This window comes from Onychomys torridus, chromosome 3 (assembly GCF_903995425.1).
Source record: "Onychomys torridus chromosome 3, mOncTor1.1, whole genome shotgun sequence".
In the NCBI taxonomy this organism is placed as follows: Eukaryota; Metazoa; Chordata; class Mammalia; order Rodentia; family Cricetidae; genus Onychomys; species Onychomys torridus.
This window is the reverse complement of record NC_050445.1, coordinates 159,787,424-159,807,159: the sequence shown is the minus strand read 5'-3', so window position 1 is coordinate 159,807,159 and position 19,736 is coordinate 159,787,424. Positions and strand designations below refer to the sequence as shown.

At 46.5% G+C, this 19,736-nt stretch overlaps 1 protein-coding gene across 1 annotated transcript in view; it reads left to right on the top strand.

Annotated features, from left to right (window-relative positions):
• Positions 1-950: 950 nt before the first annotated feature.
• Positions 951-19,736, top strand: part of Tmtc1 (transmembrane O-mannosyltransferase targeting cadherins 1) — a 220,369-nt gene continuing 201,583 nt past the window's right edge. The window contains 2 exon segments of the mRNA XM_036181071.1: positions 951-1,700; positions 18,628-18,805. Of these exon segments, the coding sequence (XP_036036964.1) occupies positions 1,195-1,700; positions 18,628-18,805 (684 nt within the window). The 5' untranslated portion in view covers positions 951-1,194.

Sequence of the window (19,736 nt, the reverse complement as noted above, 5' to 3'; positions counted from 1 at the left end):
TTTCAAATTTCTTTTCTTTCTTGTCCAAAGTTTTGTGGGTTTTTTGTTTGTTTGTTTGTTTGTTTTTTAAATTGGTTGTCGTTGTTTGTCTGTCTGTTTTAATGGTGACTTTGTTTTGAGGTTTGTGGTCTGGATGTATGGAAATCTCAGTTAACTTCAGTAATAAAGCCACGTCAGTTCACAAGTGGCTTGAAAGAATTAACGGGCTTTTCAATACTAGGGGAATTCGATGTTACTCTGGAATACCTCATTTATTTACATGTTGTGATTGGCATCCAAAAGTAGAACAGTTTCGGGAAAGGCAGGAAGTTTCTGAGTCAGAGGCAATGCCAGGGCGGTCTGCAGTTTTAGTTTGTATTGACAGGGCCAGGGCAGTCTTGCATGCATTACCCAAGAGACAATAATCACATCCAAGATATCCAGTAAGACAGCAGGTAAAGTAGCTGGGCCAGGGACGCTGAGGCAGGAGAATTTCCATAATTCGAGGACAGCCTGGCTCCTTCCATAACCAATACCAGAGGGCGACAGAGTAAGGCAGTGTCTCAAAACCAAAACCAAAAGAAAGCCAGAAGTGATGTGTTCGGCGCCTCTCATTGCTTAAGAGTTTAAAGGAAAAACAAAAGAAAGAGTCCGCCGGACGGAAATAAAAAATCAAACCCAGGGCTTATTGTAAACCGTAGCATCACCACCACCAGCAGCAGCAGTGCAATACTGCAAGGAGACAGTCCACAGCCCGGCATGCACCCCTCAGCTTCGGGGAAGGGACGGCTGCGTGCGTTCCCAGGGTTGGGGCGCAACGCGGTGGCGGTGTAAGGCTTCAACCCCTGCGGGCGCTGGAGCGTGTCCTCGCGCTGTTCTGCGGGTGTCTAATCTCTTCTAGCTCCTCTGGAGGGAGATGATGTGGTGCAGACAGCGCACCTGCTAAGCATCCCGGCTCGCGGCCAGGAGGCGGCAGAGACCTGTCCCTCCGCAGCTGAGATGGACTGGGGATAGGTCTGGGAGAGCAGCTGGGCGTACCCGGAGGGACCCCGAGTGGCCTCCCCGCGTGTCGCTCCCTCCCACCCCCAGCCCAGCAGCGCCCCCCGCTCCACCTGTGCGCGCTCTAGTCGCTTGGGACCCGGCGCCCGCGGGCGGAGGCCAGGTGTTAGGGACCTTGGGTCCCGGGATCCAGGAGGCGGAGGCGCGCGAGCGGGCATGCGCAGTGGGCGGAGGCGGCGGCGATGGCCCGGGGAGGCGGGGGGACCGCTGTTTATTTGCAGCTGGGCCACCGCGGCGGCGGAGCACGGGGCGCCCGGGCAGGGACAGTGGGCGCGCGATGCCCGACCTACACAGGCCACCGCGCGCCCGGGCCCCGGCCGGGGAGGATGCGCACCGTGCGGGAGCGGCCGTGCCAGCGGCGTGATGCTGGTGACCCGCGGGGACCGCGGCGGCGGGGAGCGCGCGCCCTCGCGGCGCCCGCGCTGCTGGCTGGTTCCGGCGGGGGCCGCAGCGCTGCTAGCCGGGGCCAGCTGCTTGTGCTACGGCCGCTCACTGCGGGGCGAGTTTGTGCACGACGACGTGTGGGCGATCGTGAACAACCCCGACGTGCGGCCCGGGACCCCGCTGCGCTGGGCCGTTTTCGCCAACGACTTCTGGGGCAAAGGCCTGGCGGACAGCACCAGCCACAAGTCCTATCGGCCGCTGTGCGTGCTGTCCTTCAGGTGAGCCCGGTGAGCCCTGGGGTCTGTTCACCTGTCCCCGGAGAAAAGGTGGCTCTATGAGGGCGCTTCTGACGGATCCATCCGTACCTCCTATAGGGTGCCCTCCCCTTTCAACTCTGTCCTCCGGGCTCTACCCTAGATCTTCTTGCCATCAGCCCGATCCTCCTCGCTTTTGCTCGTGTTCTCCCGGCTCAGCCTGGGCTACTAGGTTCTATGCTTGCCCCTCCTTGCTCAGCTTGGTTCTCCTGGCTCTGCCCCAGGTCCTCTGGGCTTTATTCGTGGTGCTCCTGGTTCTATTCTCAGTGCTTTCTACTGGGCTCCAGTTCCTCCCGGTTCTGTCTAGTGTTCTGTCAGCGAAGACGCGGCTTCTCTCTGACCGAGGTTCTCTGCGCTCTGCCCCAGGACCTCGTAGCTCTGGCTGGATCTTCCCGGTTCTGGCCCTGATCCTGCTGTGCCAGGCTCTGTCCCGAGTCCTCCTGGCTCTGCCTCTGGTCCTTACCAGGATCAGTTCCAGGTTCTCAAGGCTCTGCCCCGGTTCTCAAGCATTGCGCCGTTATGTGTGTGTGTGTGTGTGTGTGTGTGTGTGTGTGTGTGTGTGTGTGTGTGTGTTTCTGTCATGGGTTCTCTCCTCGGTACTCAGGGACCTCCCTGCTCTGCCGGGTCCTCTCAGCTAAGCCTAGGTTCTCCCGCGCTTCCTGGCTCCTGAGGCACCGGCTGCGGAGTTGGAACTGAGTTTCTCTTGAGACTGCCGTTCTCCCTGCTGGGTTCCCTAGGATTCCGGGCTGGTAGACCTGACTTCGCACCCGACCCTTCCCTACCCTTCCCGGTCTTCTCCTGGCGATCGGAGGGTTCCAGAGGGTGGCGTTGCTCCAAGTTGTTAGCTTCTCTTGGGAGGTTGGACTGCTGGGCAGATGAGGAGTAGAGGGGACCGGATCAGGTGCCCTAGAATGCGCCTGGAGCTGCCAGGCTGAGAGTGTTTCAGGCAGAAGCTGGGAAGAGGTGTCAGGGACCCTACTCTGAGCATCCGGCTTTGCGTACTGGGCCGCTGACCATCGCTAACCCCAGCCTCCCCATCCCAACTCCGCAACCCCAGCCTCTGGGTCCGTCACGCGGCACCCAGCCCTGGGGACCCACGCCAAGTCCGCGCGAAGCGGTGAGGCACCTGCCTGGGGTCGCAGAGACCCTTCCCCAGCTCCGGAATCATGACTCAGCGTTTCTGGTGTGAAGTAGTTGATATGGACCGAAAGTACGAGTTAGTAGGGTGGGGTATCCGCTTGAATTTAGAATTCTGAGGAAAGGACGGGTTGGAACCAGAGAGCTGAACTCCATTCAGTGTAACTTGGCTCCGCATTTGAGTTGGTGTGAGTGAGTAGGACACAACAGCTCACAGGGTATTAGCCCCGAAACCTGCTTTCCAATCCTTGTCATCGGAGCTGTAGTTCATGGCACTGATCTCTGGAGACAGTTGCCAAAGTAACAGTCAGCGTGGACCTTCAGGCCCAGGGCTTTGGAGAGGTGGCCCCATGACTTAGAAAAGGAAACCCAGTAGTTGGCTTTTCACATCATTCTTTCAAATAAACTAATGTTTTAAAGAGGCTGAGAAAAATAACACGTCTGACTCCCAAGTGGGTGTTTTATAAACATTATCTTTGGAAAGTTGTGTTGATTTTCAACCCAAGCTAGCCTTAGCTGCAGTTTCTCAGCCTTTTTAATTTCCCAAGGTTTTTTGTTTTGCTTTTGTTTTTTTCAATCTTAAAAATAGGAACGTTCCCTATTTGGTGGGCTTTTTTCATTGAGTAGGTGAGGCTGTTGATTAATTTGAAGCTGTATAAGCACTCCATATGCAGACTTTTTACAGCCCTGGTCCCTGGCCTGAGCAGTTTCCATTTAAAGGGCCAGGGTTGAATGCCTGCTGGAGGATGGGGTATGTGTAAGGTGCTGGCTGTCCAAGTGTTTTTAATAGTTCCTAATAGAAGTTCTGCCAGGGCAGAGGAGGAAGGGAGGGAGGGTGTGTAGAAACTCCACCTCTTAGATCACTAACGACTTCATCCCTCCCCCTGGGGAGGGGGGGGGGTTAGTGAAGAAGGGGAAGTTGGCCAGGTTAATGGGCAGGGGTGGCAGGGGAAAAGAGGAATATGCAACCTCTTTTATGCAGAGAAGTTTGGTCTCTAAGACATGGCCCTTTGCTGTGTGGGTTGCTAGAAGAGAGCTGGCTAGGTTGGTTTTTGTTTTTTGTCAACTTGACACAAGCTAGGGCCATCTAGGAAGAAGGAAACTCAATTGAGAATATGATGCTCTCATCAGATTGATGGGTAGGTAAGCCTGTGTGGACATTTTCCTGATTAATGATTGATGTGAGTGGGTCCAGCTCACTGTGGGTGGTGCCACTCCTGGGCAGGTGGTTGTAGAAGAAGCAAGCTGAGCAAACAGTGTTCCTCCATGTCTCTGCATGGGTTCTTGCCTTGACTTCTCTAAATGATGGAACTGTGGTCCAGACATGTAAGGCAAATAAACCCTTTTCTCCCTAAGTTGTTTTTGGTTGTGGTGTTCATCACAGCATTAGAAAGCAAATAGAGACACAGCAATGTCCCCCTCCTCTTTTTTTAATGGGCCAATTGAGTTGTGAGTCTAGAGAGCAACAGGGTATGACTTGGAATAGTTACCTTATCCAGAAGAGAAAGCAGACCAGTCCTGTTCACATGGTCGGTTTCAATCCGAGTGGCCACCTCTTGAGTAGTCAATGAGGTGCATCCATGTTCTAGTGCAGTAGCGTGGACTGAAGATCCCTAAAGACTTCAGACACTTACTAGGTTTTTTTTTCTTTCCTCTTCCTCTTGTTTTTTGTTTATTTGTTTCTTGAAACAGGCTGGCTTGGGATTCACTATGTAGCCCAGGATAGTTCTTTACTCATGGCTGCTTTCCTGCCTCAGCCTCCTCAGTGTTGAGATTACAGACTCAGTGACCTGCCATGTCTAATTAGACCTGTATAACTTGAACCTGCAAAAAGGAATGGAAAGAGCCACTTTGAACATTTGGTATGAGCCAAGTGTTGGCCTAGTGTCCCGACTGGTTTTTATGTCAACTTGGCACAAGCTAGAGTCATCTGTGAGGGAGAGAACTTCAATTGAGAAAATGCCTCCATGATATGGGGCTGTAGGCAAGCCTGAAGGGCATTTTCATAGTGATTGATATGGGAGTACCCAGCCCATTGTGGGTGTTGCTACCTTTGGGCTAGTGGTCTTGGGTGCTAGGAAATAGCATTGATATAATCTTTAGGATCCCCCCCCCCATCCTGTAGATTTCACTAGCTTTTGCATAGCTATTTTATTTAGTTCTCTGGAGTTTTAAGACAGGTGTCAATTTCTAAGATTCTACTATAGTTACAAAGTCTAGAACACTTCTATCACATGAACACTGTACTTCCTCATCATAGCAACACACCCAAGCCTAACATTTAACCTGACCACTAATTCTTCATCTCCATAATTTTATCATTTCGATGTTATATAAGCAAAATTGCTTAGCACACTTTATTGAGATTGGTCTCTCTCTCTCTCTCTCTCTCAATCTCAGCATTTCTCTGGAGCTTCATTCAGGTGGCTATTTGCAATGAAGAGTTTGTTCCTTTTCACTTCTGAGTGGTATTCTACTCTATAAATGTCCCAAAGTTTATCCATTTTCTCTTATTTTTGTACCTTACTTTTTGTTCCCATAGAATTCCAAATCAAAATATAAACCTTTTTCTTAGTAAAAGCAAGTTTAAACTCCCTTAAGAGCAAACATAATCAATTGATACATAATTCTTTTGCTGGACCAATGCTTGCATACAAAGAATAATAGCTGTACCTACTGTGGAATATTAATTTAAGATGAGTTGTATTTGTTTGTGCTATGGAACACTTACTTTATGGTGCAAGGATATGTTGCATTTGTTTAACTGTGAAGCTGTGTTACTTTGCCTATCTAAAACACCTGGCAGTCTAATAAAGATATGAATGGCCAATAGCGAGGCAGGAGAAAGGATTGGTGGAGCTGGCAGGTAGAAAGAAAAAATATAAAGAGAAATCTGGGAGAAAAAAAGAAGAAAAGGCAAGAGAGAACAAGGATAGGAGGATGCTAGGGTCCAGTCACCCAGCCAAATAGCAAATCATGGAGTAAGAGTGAAAGCAAGATATACAGAAGTTAGAAAAGAAAAAAGCCCAGAAGCAAAAGGTAGATGGGAAAATTTAAGTTAAGAAAATCATGCTAGCAACAAGCCAAGCTAAGGCCGGGCATTTATAATGAAGAATAAGCCTCCTTGTGTGATTTATATGGGAGCTGGGTGGCAGGCCTCCCCAAAAGACCAAAGACTGAAAACAATCAACAACATAAACCTGTATAGTAAAGAGTCTTATCATGCTTTTCACATAAAAGGTGAAGTTGACTGAGGAAAAGGTGACCAGATGATACTAGTTGTAGAGCCTAGAGCAGTGAAACAAGGTGTGACAGAATTGTATACTCCATCACTTTTGCTCTGTTGTGACTGTCTCTAGATCCCTCTTCCCAGGGTGGCTCTGCATTAGGGCTGACCCTAGGAGACATTTCTGAGAGTTTTGGAAGGTGGGAGGGAAGTGGCCATGATCAGGTTGAGATCCGGAATCTCATGTAGATTGAGCAGGAAGTGCTGCCTGCTCCTGGTGGGGACAGCAGTAGCTCAGGTCACAGGCCTCCAGTGTCCCATGAGCTCTTCCTTGGTGGCTGGGAATGCCAGCACAGGTGTGAGCAGCTAGAGTGGAAGAGTCAGGCCTTCTGCAAGTTTGCCTTGTTAAGGTGGAGCCTCAGAGGCAGAGAGCGAGAGCGCGAGAGCATTGTAGCATGCTACAGTCTGTGGTTCTTGCTCATCCTGGCTTTCCTTTGCATTGCCCTCTCTCCCCACTGGCTGCCCTGCTGGCTTCCAAACCCAAGCATCAGACTTGTAGGCAAGTAATGGCGACCTCTCATGTGGCTATTGTAAATATTTTTTCTCTGGATTACTCCTGGGGTTCTGCCTACATGTTGCAAATAGTCACCTCTGCTCGTGAGCAAGGACATGCAGGAATATATTTAGACAATAGTAGAGAAGAAACAAAGCATGTGAAAACTTTGCAGTCTCCATGTTCTTTTGATTCTGCTTGTTTTTATCCTTAACTTTTTTTATTGGTGTTCATTCAGTGTACATAATGGGGGAGGGGACTTCACACAGACTGTTTTCACTCAAGTACATCCTGTACTTTAACCGTATTCAACCCATACCCTCCACTTTCTTCTGGCTGCCCCTCCCACTAGTTCCTGCCGCTTCTCTACATAGTAAATATACAGATACCTGCATGTTATGTATGTGGGTGTATGCATATGTGTATTATATGTATGGTTTTATATCTGTATAAAATCCAAGTTCCACATACAAGAGGAAACATCTGATATTTGTCTTTTTGGTCTCCAGTTGCATCCATGTTCCTGTAAAGGACATAATGTCATTTCCCTCCCTGGGCATGACCTCTGAAATCAGGAGGAATGCATCAAGCTTCTCTGTAGACACTGAACTGACACAGAGCCAAAGGCTGCAATGCTCATAACGCCCCCTTGAAAAATTGCCTTGATTGATTTAAAAGGTACTTTGTGTTTTCATTTTATCCTTTTTTCCCTTTCCTCTTGGGAAAATTTCCTGTGGAAATTTCCATTCAGTCGGTGAGTGGAGCCTGACTCAACAAAGAACCCGTGGTCTTCAGCACCGAAGATGGGGAAAGTTAGGCTGGTTAGACCTTAAACTCAGGGTTTTTCTTTCCATGTTTAGGCTATTAGTTCATTATTTGCTCTAAAGTTTTACTGAATACTTCTGATGCTAACATAAATCATAAGAGTGAAGTGGGTGGTTTAAATGTCAGAGCTAAAAAATAGAATATGTTAATATGTGTGGCTGTGGGGACCTGCAATGCTTTAATCCTTGAAAATGAGAGATTTTACCAGTACTCTCCATCTTTAATCATAGAATTCTTCCAACTCTGAGAATATGCAAGCGTTAGTTTCCATGCCCTACACCTGAGAACCCTGAAATGTTCATCTTGGGTCTCCTCCTGCTGATCTGACCCCTTTGAGGACCCTGTCTCTGCAGGGTCACACTGCTTTCTGTATACTCTAGACAGTAAGTGAAGATGGCCTGGGATATTTGATTAAGGTACCCAGACATTCTGTGATGGACACACAGGCAAGGAAAAAAAGAATTGAAGGCATTAAAGTCTCTATGGGGAAAATGATTTTTTAAAAAATGAAATTTCTATATTAAATTAGGAAAGCACTGGAGGCAGAGATTGTGATCATGGTCTCATAGATAAGCCTAGACCTCAGTCTGCCTGTATAGGAAGAGCAGGAAAGGAGAGGAACCAAGCATTGGATTGTGGGGTTTTTCTACACGTTTGTCCCTGAAGGAAATAATAGAATTGCCTTCAAAAGCAGTCTGTTTTTATCGACAAATGTCTTTCTATTTTCCTTTGCAGCCACACTCTTATTTTTTCCAGACATTCAGTCTAGCCATTCCTCTTTATGAGGACTGAGGAATGTTTGGTCATGCCAAAGGAATGGTAGTGTCTCTTCCCGCTGATAAGATGTGGCTTCTGCCTTCGAAGTCCTGGACTCCTGCCTCCCACGCTGATGTCTAGGCTGTCCTTTCCACCCAGCACCCTGGAGTCCTTGCTTCTTCACAGGCCAGACTTGCCGCTGCCTCTGTGTCTTCAGCGTCTGCTGAGACATTACGTTGTCATGGAGGCCTGCTCAGGACTCCTGATCTAAACATTCTCAATGTTTCACTGTTAGTTTCTTACTCCGATCTGTCAGTCACTTTTCCGGCACTGTGACAACATGCTTGAGAGCAGAGAAGGCAGGAAGGAAGGTTGTATCACACAGTTCGAGTCTGTAGTTGGCTGCTCCCTGGTTTCTGGGCCTGTGGTGAGAGCTGCCTCCTCATTTGCAGGAAGCAGGAAGTGAGGCAGAGAGGAGCCCAGAACCAGATGGAACCCCAAGAGCCCCGTGCTCTGTGATCTGCTTCTCCAGCTAGACTCCACCTCCCTATAACTAGCAAATTACTAGTCCAGCACTGGAAAACCCATGCTTAGGTCAGAGCCCTTGAGGCATGAACACCCCTCACGGGTTTGGTCCACTATCTTGGGAACACACACACACACACACACACACACACACACACACACACACACGGCACAAGAACCTTCTAGGGACTATCCTCATCTAAGCCCTCCATAAACCCATTGCTGTCTGATGTCATCTTCCGTCATTAGTTTCAGTGTTCTGCCTCTGCTCTATGAGCTGTCTATAACATGTAGACTTTGCCTGTGAGCTGTCTGTAACATGTAGACTTTGCCTGTGAGCTCTCTGTAACATGTAGACTTTGCCCAGCTTGAGAAGCAGAGCTGAAGAATCAAACATGGGGCTGCACTCTTTGCATGGGAAGTCTACTTGGTTCCTGTCCTTTTAAAAGGTGTGTGTGTGTGTGTGTGTGTGTGTGTGTGTGTGTGTGTGTGTGTTTATGTGTCTGTGTGTGCGTCTATATTTGTGTGTGTGTTTATGTCTGTGTGTATCTTTCTCTGTGTATGTGTATGTATGTCTGGTATATGTGTCTCTGTGTGTATGTGTATGTATCTGTCTCTGTGTATGTGGGTATGTACATGTGTCTGTATGTATGTATGTATGTGTATGTGCCTGTGTGTATGCATGTCTCTCTGTGTGTATGTATGTGTATCTGTTTGTCTCTGTGTATATCTGTTTGTCTCTCTGTGTGTATATGTGTATGTATGTGTATATGTATATGTGTCTGTGTGGTCTCTGTATGCATGTGTATGTGTATCTGTGTATGTGTCTCTATGTGTATATGTGTGTGTCTGTATGTCTGTGTGTGTGTTTGTATGTGTGTATGTATGTATGTATGTATGTATGTATGTATGTATGTATGTATGTGTATGTGTGTGTATCTATATACATATGCACTGGGGTGTAGTGCCCGTAGAGACCATAACAGGGAGCTAGATCTCCCTGGAGCTGGAGTGATGGGTTGTAAGCTGCCTGTAATGGGAACCCAACTCAAATTATCCAGAAAAACAGCAAGTTCTCTTAACCACTGAGCCATCTCTCCAGCCCAGTTTTCTGTCTCAGTTCACCTTTTTCCTTCCTCTATGGAAGAGAAAAGGGAAGCAGAGGGGGATTTCCTTGGACATTGCAGAGGATCTCTGAGGGCCCTGTGTACCTCAGGTCAAGGGCAGCTTTGGCTGTAGAAGGATGACTGTGGCTGTTATAATGTGGAGAGAATGGTGATCTTTATTCTGGCACAGTCCCTCCCCCAGGACCCCACTGAAGCACACATAGTTGCAGAGGGCATGGTGCAAGTTCAGAGCAGGAGGCAGGGTTGTACCTCTGAGGCAAAGCCCAGGATGAGGTTCCCTCCCCTTTTCCCCTTGGAGGCTTAAGATCCATTCATGCTAACACCCTGCTTTCTCTAAAGTAACCAGGTAGAGCACAGGGACCTCAGAGTCTTGTCAAAGGAAGTAGATGGTCCGGCCATCTAGATTTGGTCTGGTATTTGGTTTGGATTCCTTTAGAGAAACCTTCTTTCTAAACCCTTGGAATTTCTCAGTGGGAGGAATTTCATATTGTTCAGGGTGTAGACTAATGGTTTCGCCATGCCTGAAGAGCAAGTGACGCACCGTGGGCCCTATGCTCTAAATGGAGCTAAAAAGACCAGTAATGGTTAGAGATGGACTTTGAGCTGTGTGATATCAGCTCTACCTCCCATTTGAAAAGGAGACTTCAGTCCTGTGTCAATCAAATGGGCCAAATAATGAAGCCCAAAATAATAAAGCCCCAGTAAAGCCCCAACCCAGGGTTCGCTCACCCTTCCCTGGTAGATTCTACGCCTCCCTGATGCACTGAGCTGGTGCGTCTGAGGCTTGGCAGGTGGGTGTTTAGGATTCTCCAGGCCTTCTGCCAGGCATGGCTAGCTGCCTTTGGTCCTGGGTTTTGTTCTAACACTACTGAAGAACAGCAATTCCCTTTATTTCTGTGAGACATTCTAGAGTATTGGAGAACTGGAGGGAGATGGGGAAGTCCTGCCTTTATAGAAGTTGGTCAGAAGGTGCTTTGGGAATATTTGGAGTCAGGAGTCTCAAGAGGAGATAACTCTAGGTTATTTCCCGTAACTGTGGGTAGACCCTCTCAGAATTCCAATGTGCCCAGGGGTGCTAGAGAGCACACCCTTCCCAAAGAAAGTAAGTGCAAAATTGGCAGCTTGGTTACTGTCACTAAGACATTGGGCTTTTCTAGCTGTTTGCTGATTCTCTCTTGACCATTTACTTCTTGGACCATGTTCTCTTTCCTGTGCCATCACCGGTGTTCCTGCCCAGGGCCCTCCTTTAATGTCCTTCCCTTTAGTCTGTCATCACTCAGAGTGCCGAGGAGACAGTGATGGTGGTTGGCACCTCTCCTGGGGAGCAGCTTCCTCATGCCCAGTGAGGAGGAGAGGATCCAGTCAGAACCAGATCCCCTCTACACTGTGGTGCCATCAGTTACATAGTTTGTTTCATCAGAAGGATGAAGTGATGATTTGTTGATTTGTCTAGGGCTAGAGGGATGGAGAAGAGAGCCAGAATGATCAAATGCCTATGAGATTCGCCTTAGAGGGGAAACAAGCTGAACCAGGTCTTATTTATTGGTTGAGTGATCTAAGGTGACTGTGGAAACCATTCTCAACCCTGACAACCGCAGGACAGCTAAAGGTGAGGAAATGGGAACAATGGAAGATGGGCATGTTTGGTGGGTTGTACTGGGCTGTGGACACCCAGGAAAAGTACCATAAATGCTGATACAGTTGGAGTAATAGCTCAGAAGGTAAAATGCTTGCCTGGCAAGCATGAGGACCTGAGTTCAATCTCCCAGAACCCATGTTAAAAAAAGAAAGGAAAGAAAGGGAGAAAGGGAGAGGTCAGGCATAGTAGCAATACTATGCTTATTAACCCAGTATTGGGGAGGCAGAGACAGGCAGATCTCTGGGGCTCCCTGGCTGGCAAGCTTAGCCTACTTGGTGATCTGTCTCAAAAACAAGGTGGATGGCACCTGAGAAATTACAGCTGAGGTTCTTCTTCAAATGCACATGCATCGATATCTCACATACAGGCACACATGCACACAAGAAACGGTGATGAAGGAAGTATGCTTCCCCCTCCCCCTTTCCTGATTGAGTTTTCTTTTGGAAAAGAATGCTTACTGCTGAGCACACTGAGTTTTCTGTTGAACTTGCTCACCCTGTGTGCCCTCAGGTGAGGTTTGAGACCTATGTCTCTTAGCTCTGCTAGTTCTTTGCCTAGGTGCAGATCTCAGGCTTCCTCTCAGATCTGCTTTTGACTCTCTTGAGATAGGATAGGAACAGGGAGTCATAGCTGAAGGTTGCACAGAGAAGCTTGGTGAACATTGGCACCCCATAGAGGCCTATGTTTAGGGAGATCTAAATGTCACATTGTCCTTGGTACAATGTAGCTCATATTCCAGGCACCTACAGCTGCATGCTCTCGTATCTTCCGTTCCACTGTAGTCCCCCCCACAAGAGGAAAGGGTCAGGTGGGCTTTGCCTTCACCAAGGCACTAGACTGACGTTATTGATGGGACAACTACAGAATGGAGAAGCTGTGTTCCTTTCTACAAGGTGACTGATCTACATATGTGTAGGGGACTGCCATGGAGTGGGGCTTTCAGATGTTAGTAAAGAAATTCCAGGTTACAGGAGGCTGAGTCTCAGGGCTTGAATGCCCAACCAAGAGTCATTTCCATGAGAGGTAGCGCAAACAAGTTTGGTCTCAGTTGTTGGACTGCACCAGGGTTATGGGGTTGGCAGGTACTCATACTAAGGAAGCTGAATAAAGTAGAGAGACTGATCTAGAATGTTGCTTGACCTGTACCTGGGAAATACAGGTGTGTGTGTGTGGGTGCACAGGAGTGGACTGGAGCTACCACAGTGGAAAGTCCTTCCTTCTAGCCCAGTTTCCAGACCTGGCTTGTTCATGGATTTGGAGCATTCAGACTGAAGTACATAGACTCAGGGGCCTCTGAAAATGGACCCAGTATGTATACTAGCACAAGTCTCTCTGGGATCCATCCTGATTGAATTTTGTCTTTCTTCTTCCCCTAGATCAGGATATTTTCCTAAAATGATACTAAAAGGAAATGAGAGTTTATCTGAAGCTCCTGACTGTGAGAGGGAGGAGCCAAGGAGCTCATGGCCTTTCTGCCTTTGTCCTCCTTTGGTGTCAGATAATTGGGCATGAGGACTTTTCCTGGGACCCAATGTGGCTGTCCTGGAGATCAGCCCATCCGAGTGCTCTGAGCTCATGCCTCATTCTCCTGGTCAGCTGTGGGGGAAGAGGAAGGGGAAGTCCATTAAACTGAGAGGCTCATGGATGGTCAGAGATTCCTGTTAAGGTTATTTCAGAAAAAAAAAAAAAATGTTTCCTACTGCTTGTCCTAGTTCTAGATAAGAAATGAAGACTAAGCCAAATAAATGAGAGATTCTTAGAGCTGAAGGGGAAGACAGACTTTCCGACTCCCAGTATAATTTCAATTCATTCGTTTATTCAACAGATTTCTTTTAGAATCTATTGTGTGCTGAATGCAATGGATTCCAGTGATGGAGAGAAGTTAGCTTCTTAAATCTCTGAAAAATTGCTCATAATTCCTGAAGACAATAGTTAATGAGTGCCTCAAGGAGGTACTGTCAGGGTGACCTGGAACCCGAGACACTGTTCTGGTTAGATGGTGTTAAGGGACTGTCACTATACTCCTGTGGATAGTTTAGGTTATCCAGGCACACATATTATTTAAATGTTTACCAGCTGCAGTGGAGTTTTCTACAGGCACTGAACCCATAGGATGTAAAAGAGTTGTTAGGTTGGGTTATATGGCAAAAGCTAGGTAACAAGGGCTACTTGCATGCTGGAGAAGTTGAGTGCCCTGTAGCTGCTCAGTCCCTGAATCTAGAGGCCTTGACAATCCCAATGTGATGAGGCCTAGAAGGTCCCTGCTGAGCTGCTGAGGTTGAAGAGGCTTTGATGTCAGCCGCAGACTCACTGGGGAAGAAGCAGAGGTAGGCAGACTCATGCTGCCTTTGGATCTTTGGATCTCGGATTTTTTTTTTTTTTTGAAACGTCACACCCACTTTGAGGATGAGTGTCTCCCCTCAACCCTTTTAGGAAACAGTGCCACAGACAGGCCCAGAGTTATGTCCCCTAAGTGACTCTTAATGCCATCAAATTAATAATCCAGTCAGAACATCACACTTCCATGATACTGCTTTCTCTGAGCTGAAGCCTTCTTTGTACTTTTCCTCTAAATGTTGAAATCTCAGCTGCTGAAGGTGTCAGTTGACTGGGTCACTGAGGGACTGACCTGTTCTTTGGTGTATAGTACTTTACGTTGTAGGTACATGGGAATACCTTCTTTTCTAGGAATATACTTTATTTTTCTTTAAACAATAGTCAGGCTGTCTTTTTTTGTTTGCTTGTTTTGGTTTGGTTTTTCGGTTTGTTTGTTTGTTTGTTTGGGTTTTTTGTTTGTTTGGATTTTTGTTTGTTTGTTTGTTTGGTTTGTTTTTTTTTTCCCCCGAGACAGAGTTTCTCTGTGTAGTTTTGCGCCTCTCCTGGAACTCACTTTGTAGACCAGGCTGGCCTCGAACTCACAGAGAGCTGTCTGCCTCTGCCTCCCGAGTGCTGGGATTAAAGGTGTACACCACCAAAGCCTGGCTGTCTTTTTTTTTTTTTTTTTTTTTTTTTTTTTTTTTTAGTCTCCCGTGTCATCATAAATGAGTGGCTTTCATTAGAAGCACACTAGAGACTATGGCTAATTGTGAGTATTTGCCCTAATGAAACTTGTACCCACATATTTCCATGTAGCACAGGCAGCCTGGAGCTATCAAGTCTTCTAATATTTTAAAATGAATTTGAAGTATTTGTATACAAACATCTTTAAAATATATTGGCTAATTAAAAAGAAAAGATATATAAAGATGCAAAGAAACTGTTTATGGGGGGGAACCTGGCCTGGGAGAGTTTGTTTCTAATGTAATTAAATCTTGCTTTCTTCCTTGAGCAGACTTAGAGTAAGTAAGTGCATTGTCTCAACGTTTCATTCATCCGTCCATCTGTCCATCCATCATCTACTGCAGTGTTTACTGTATAACAACCATGAATGAAACTTGCCTAGACACTGGAGAGTGATGTTGTAGGCTCCACAAACATCATGTCTCTTGCACACTGATCACTTCTGCTCACCATCTCTCTCTAGCTTGAGCATCCCCCATGTTCCCAAACCCACTTTCCTGAGACTCCATTTCAGAGGGCCCCCACCATCCTGGAGCTCCCTCGTGCAGGTGACTCCAGTGTCTAAGATGCTTCCTCAGCCCTGCTGCCCCACATTGGGAACCATCTGCCTTGCCTCTCTTTCCACTTGGAGAACATTTCCCTCATTGAGAGCTCTGACCTGGTAGGTCCTTCCATTACTGGGAGCTCTGTCACTATTGGTGATCTGTGCATGTTCATTTCTCATTCCCACTACTCTGTTAACCCTTTAAGAGTAGACACCATATCTTCTTGTTGTCTCTCTGGGCTCTGCCTCATGTGGTTAGCACCTAGCAAATTTTGTTGAATAAACTGAAATGATAAACTGTTGAGTTCTGTGGCTCTTTTTTCTCTCTGTTGGATTTGTCCCTGATTTGGTGGCTGGAGAACATTAACTTTTTCAGGTGAGGGTAACAACCCCTTCTGGGCCATAGGGTATATACACTTCTAATCTGGATGCAAGTACTTTGTTCTTTTTCGTACCCAGTGTGTTTTAGCCCCCAGCATAGTGTTGATATGAACAGTTGTGGCCACTTTGCCCCTGAATCTCAGTGAGTCTTCCAGTGTCCCCTTTCCCTTCTCAGCACAGACAGTGTGTGTGTAATCTTTGTAAGTGTGGATTCTATAGTTACACTGAGCTATTGACAATGACATTGGGCAGATCAGAGATAATACCAGGGCACTGTGACAGACACTGGAGATCTCGGTCCTGGAGGACATTGATGTATTAGTCTCCACTCTGTATTGGCTGCAAATCCATCCTGGGCTGTCATGTATGCAGGCAGACTTCAAGATATTTTGATGGATGTCTCTGTTAAGACATAGATGCAGAGCATCGATCACAGCCCCTCTTCTATTAAATTATGAAACTTAATCAGTTAACCCCCTTTCTTCTGTACACTCATATTGGCTTCCAGAACCAGAGACTCTGCTCTCTGCTCACACATAGTGTTTGAAAATTTTGTTAGCATTTTGTCTCAAACTTATGTACCTCTATCTTTTTTACACATTCTAGATCTTGCTATTTTATAAATAACGTTATGAGGTGTGTGTAAATATGTTTGTGGAAGTCCAAGATTGATGCCAGGAATCAATTATCCTTAGTTCATTCTTCTACTTTATTGATTGAGACCCTGTCTCAGTCAAACCTAGATACCATGACCTGCACTGCTACAGTCCTGGAACCCTGATTATGAGCAATAAGGGAATGAAGAAAGGACAGATGGACAGATGTAGGTATAGGCAAGCTAGGATCAGATGGATGGAAGGCACCTACACCCCTGGCTACCCAGAACCTCGGTGTGCTTATTAGGTATAGCACAGGGGAAGTCTCTGTAGGTGAACATCACTTGGGTAAGGCTTTGCCATTCCTGTGGGCTGAGGCATTGGAGTCCTTGGCATGGCCACACCCATGTCAACAATACACATCCACTCAGGAATCCTCTGCTCCCTATATACTCAGAGCTCACCAGAATGGCTAGTGTTGCTAGCCTGTTTGCTCTGGGGAATCCCATCTCCACTTGCTTACAGTTCCAGAGGGTACGGCTACAGTGGTGGGAAAGCATGATAGCAAAATGGCTGGAACAGGAAGCTGGCTGATCACATCTTCATCTACATACAGGAAGCAAAGTAGGAGAACAGGAAGTAAAGGGGGGCTATAAACCCTCAAATCCTTCTTCCAGTCAAGTACTTCCTCTAGCAAGGCTATAACTCCTAATCATAACCTAACTCCTTAAACAGTGCCACCCACAGGGGACACAAGGCTATGGGAGTGATATTTCTCAAACCAACACAACCGGTAACTGTGGTGTTTAGATTCCTGTGCCCAAATGAAGTTTGGGATATTTAGAGTTTTGGAGGTCCAAGCTGTGCATAAATCAAGCCAGCTGTTTAGAACCTACATATGTCATCTCTAAGAGTGATTTGTATATTTTTGATTGGTTGTTTAGGCAAAGAGGGTGTTTTTTTAAGAGGGGCAGGTCAAAAGCACTAGGATAAAGACCTGGGATTGCTGTTTGGGTGTGATGGACTGGAGGGCAGACAGCTGTGGGCCATCAATCTACTTATTGTGTGCATACTACCCTGCATAAGAGTGCTTCTTTTTGTGTTTGTGTTTTGAGAAGGGGCTTACCTCTGAAGCCTGCACTGGTCTCAAATTCATACCAGTCCTCTTCCCATAACTATTCTAGTGCTGGGATACCAGTTTGTGCCACCAAGCCCACAAGAGGTTTTGTTTGGGATTTTTTTTTCTTCTATAATTCTACATCAGCATTTCTCAACCTGTAGGTTGCGACCCATTTAATGGAATGACCCTTCCACAGGGATCACCTAAGACCATGGGAAAACACAGATATTTATGTTACAATTCACAACAGTAGCAAAATTACAGCTACGAAGTAGCAACGAAAGTCACCACAACATGAGGAACTGTATTAAAGTGTCCCAGCATCAGGAAAGCTGAGAACCACTGCTCTACAGACTTAGTTGTATCCTGTTATTAAAGGGGACCTTTAGATGTATCTGCTCTGTGTTTGGGTGCCATGAATGAGTTTGTTTGTTTGTTTGTTTGTTTGTTTGTTTGTTTTTAATGATGCTGAGCACCTGATTTCCCTTCTGTTTGTGATTCTCTTTAGTTGGCTTATCATAGTGTTAACAATCAGATTCTCAGATTGGGAATGTGGGAGCTTGTGTTAAAAAACAAACCCTGGCCATCCAGATGGCTCAGTGGATAAAGGCTTGCTGCCAAGCCTGATGACCTGAGTTTGATCCTGGAGGCCCACATGGTGGGAAGAGAGAACCTTCATCTTTCTTTGGAAAAGAAAGGCTCTAGTAAGTTGTCTTCTCACCTCCACATGTGCACAGTGGCATACATGTGTGAACACATGCACCTACCCTCTCCATTACCCTCCCCTAGACATGCACATACAAAATAAATAAACATTAAGAAAAACACTACATACACTGAAACCTCATGTGAGTTTGCTCTTTGTGTTGTCTTAGCTTCAGCTTATAGTAACAAGCATTGCTAACAAGCCCTGTGTGGGGTGACGATGAGATTCAGCTTCCAGATGTAGAATCTGGAAACATGGTTCCTGGTGGTACCATGGCTGAGAGCACACGTTCATGCCTGGTTTGTCCTGGCTGAGGCACAGTTGCAGCCTCCTGGTTTCTGTTCATCTCCAGTGGCCAAGGCTCTGATACCATACAGGAAGACCCTGCCCTGGACTAGAAGTAAATACAAGAATAATAGGAAGGGAGGGCTTTGGTGAGTCATGGAGTGATGCCCACTTATTTGCCTCTTTGAGAGGTCCAAGTTCCCTGAATAGCAATGTGCTGTCTCTGCATTGATTTCTATAGATGAGCCAGTTTTGAGATAGGAAAAAGCTGGAACATCCACGAGCATAAAGTGTTGAGAGTCCCTGGAAGCTATTATCCAGTAGCTTGTCTTCTTAAATGATGGATGGATCTCTTGTGCTCATATTATGATTAGGGCTCGTACAGACTGCTCTATTTTTATTTTTTTACAGGCTAAATATATTTCTGACTGGCATGGACCCTTTCTACTTTCATGCGGTGAATGTCATTCTACACTGCCTGGTGACCCTCGTGCTGATGTATACCTGTGATAAAACAGTCTTCAAGAATCGTGGACTGGCTTTTGTCACAGCCCTGCTGTTTGCAGTGCACCCAGTCCACACCGAGGCAGTGAGTATAACAGACGCTATAAAATAATGACCACTAGCAGCCAAACGTCTGTCTGCATATATCAGCTAAACCAATCATTTCTCCCCTTTCAAATCTCATGACTTGAAAGGCCCATGTCATGTTTAGCTTGACCTCTGCCCTTCTGCTTGCCAATGCTGCTTTTAGAATGTTCATATCAGCTCTGCCCAGCATTCAGTTGCTTCTTTTCACAGGGGCTGTGATTATTATAAGAGGTAAAGGACACTTGCAATTTTTTATTTGCAAAAAATTTAAATCCTGTGTGTGTTTAGATAGCAGAGGGCATTGTGAAACCCCTCTGCTTCATGCCTGTGTTTATGTTATGAAACTACAGGTGCTGGAGGAAGAAAGATAGACTGATGACATTCTCCCAAGTTACAAGGTTGGACTTAGAAATTGCTTTCTGAGTTACTCAATAAGAGTTTAGTAATTTTGTGTGAAGAAGACTTTGTTCAGAAGGTATTGCTTTTGGATCTGTGGCTCTTTTAAAAGGGTTTGGCTCATCATGCACTGGACGAGATAATGTCATGAAGCCACTGTGTCATTTCTTAGTAGCAGTGGCCGATTTATGTGTGTTGCTATGGGTAGATAAAAGCTTTCTGATGGGGGCATAGAGAATGAAGCCTTCCAGTAGGTGATAGGCACTATGGTTTCCAAAGAATGGCTTGTGAAGCCTCTGCTGGCACCTGGATGCTTTCTTAAAGATCTACCGAGAGCAAACTTTTGGTAAAGATGCCACATTGGATCTCTTCTGGAGTTGTTCTCATCTGTCCTCTCATTTGGATAAGGAATGCTCATGCATTGTGATCTGACCATGTCCCAGCAGTGCACACCCCTAAGACCCCTAAAAAGGACAGTTTGATGTGTGGGTGTTGTGATGCCTCTGTCAATTAAGGCATCATAGTCGTAGAGA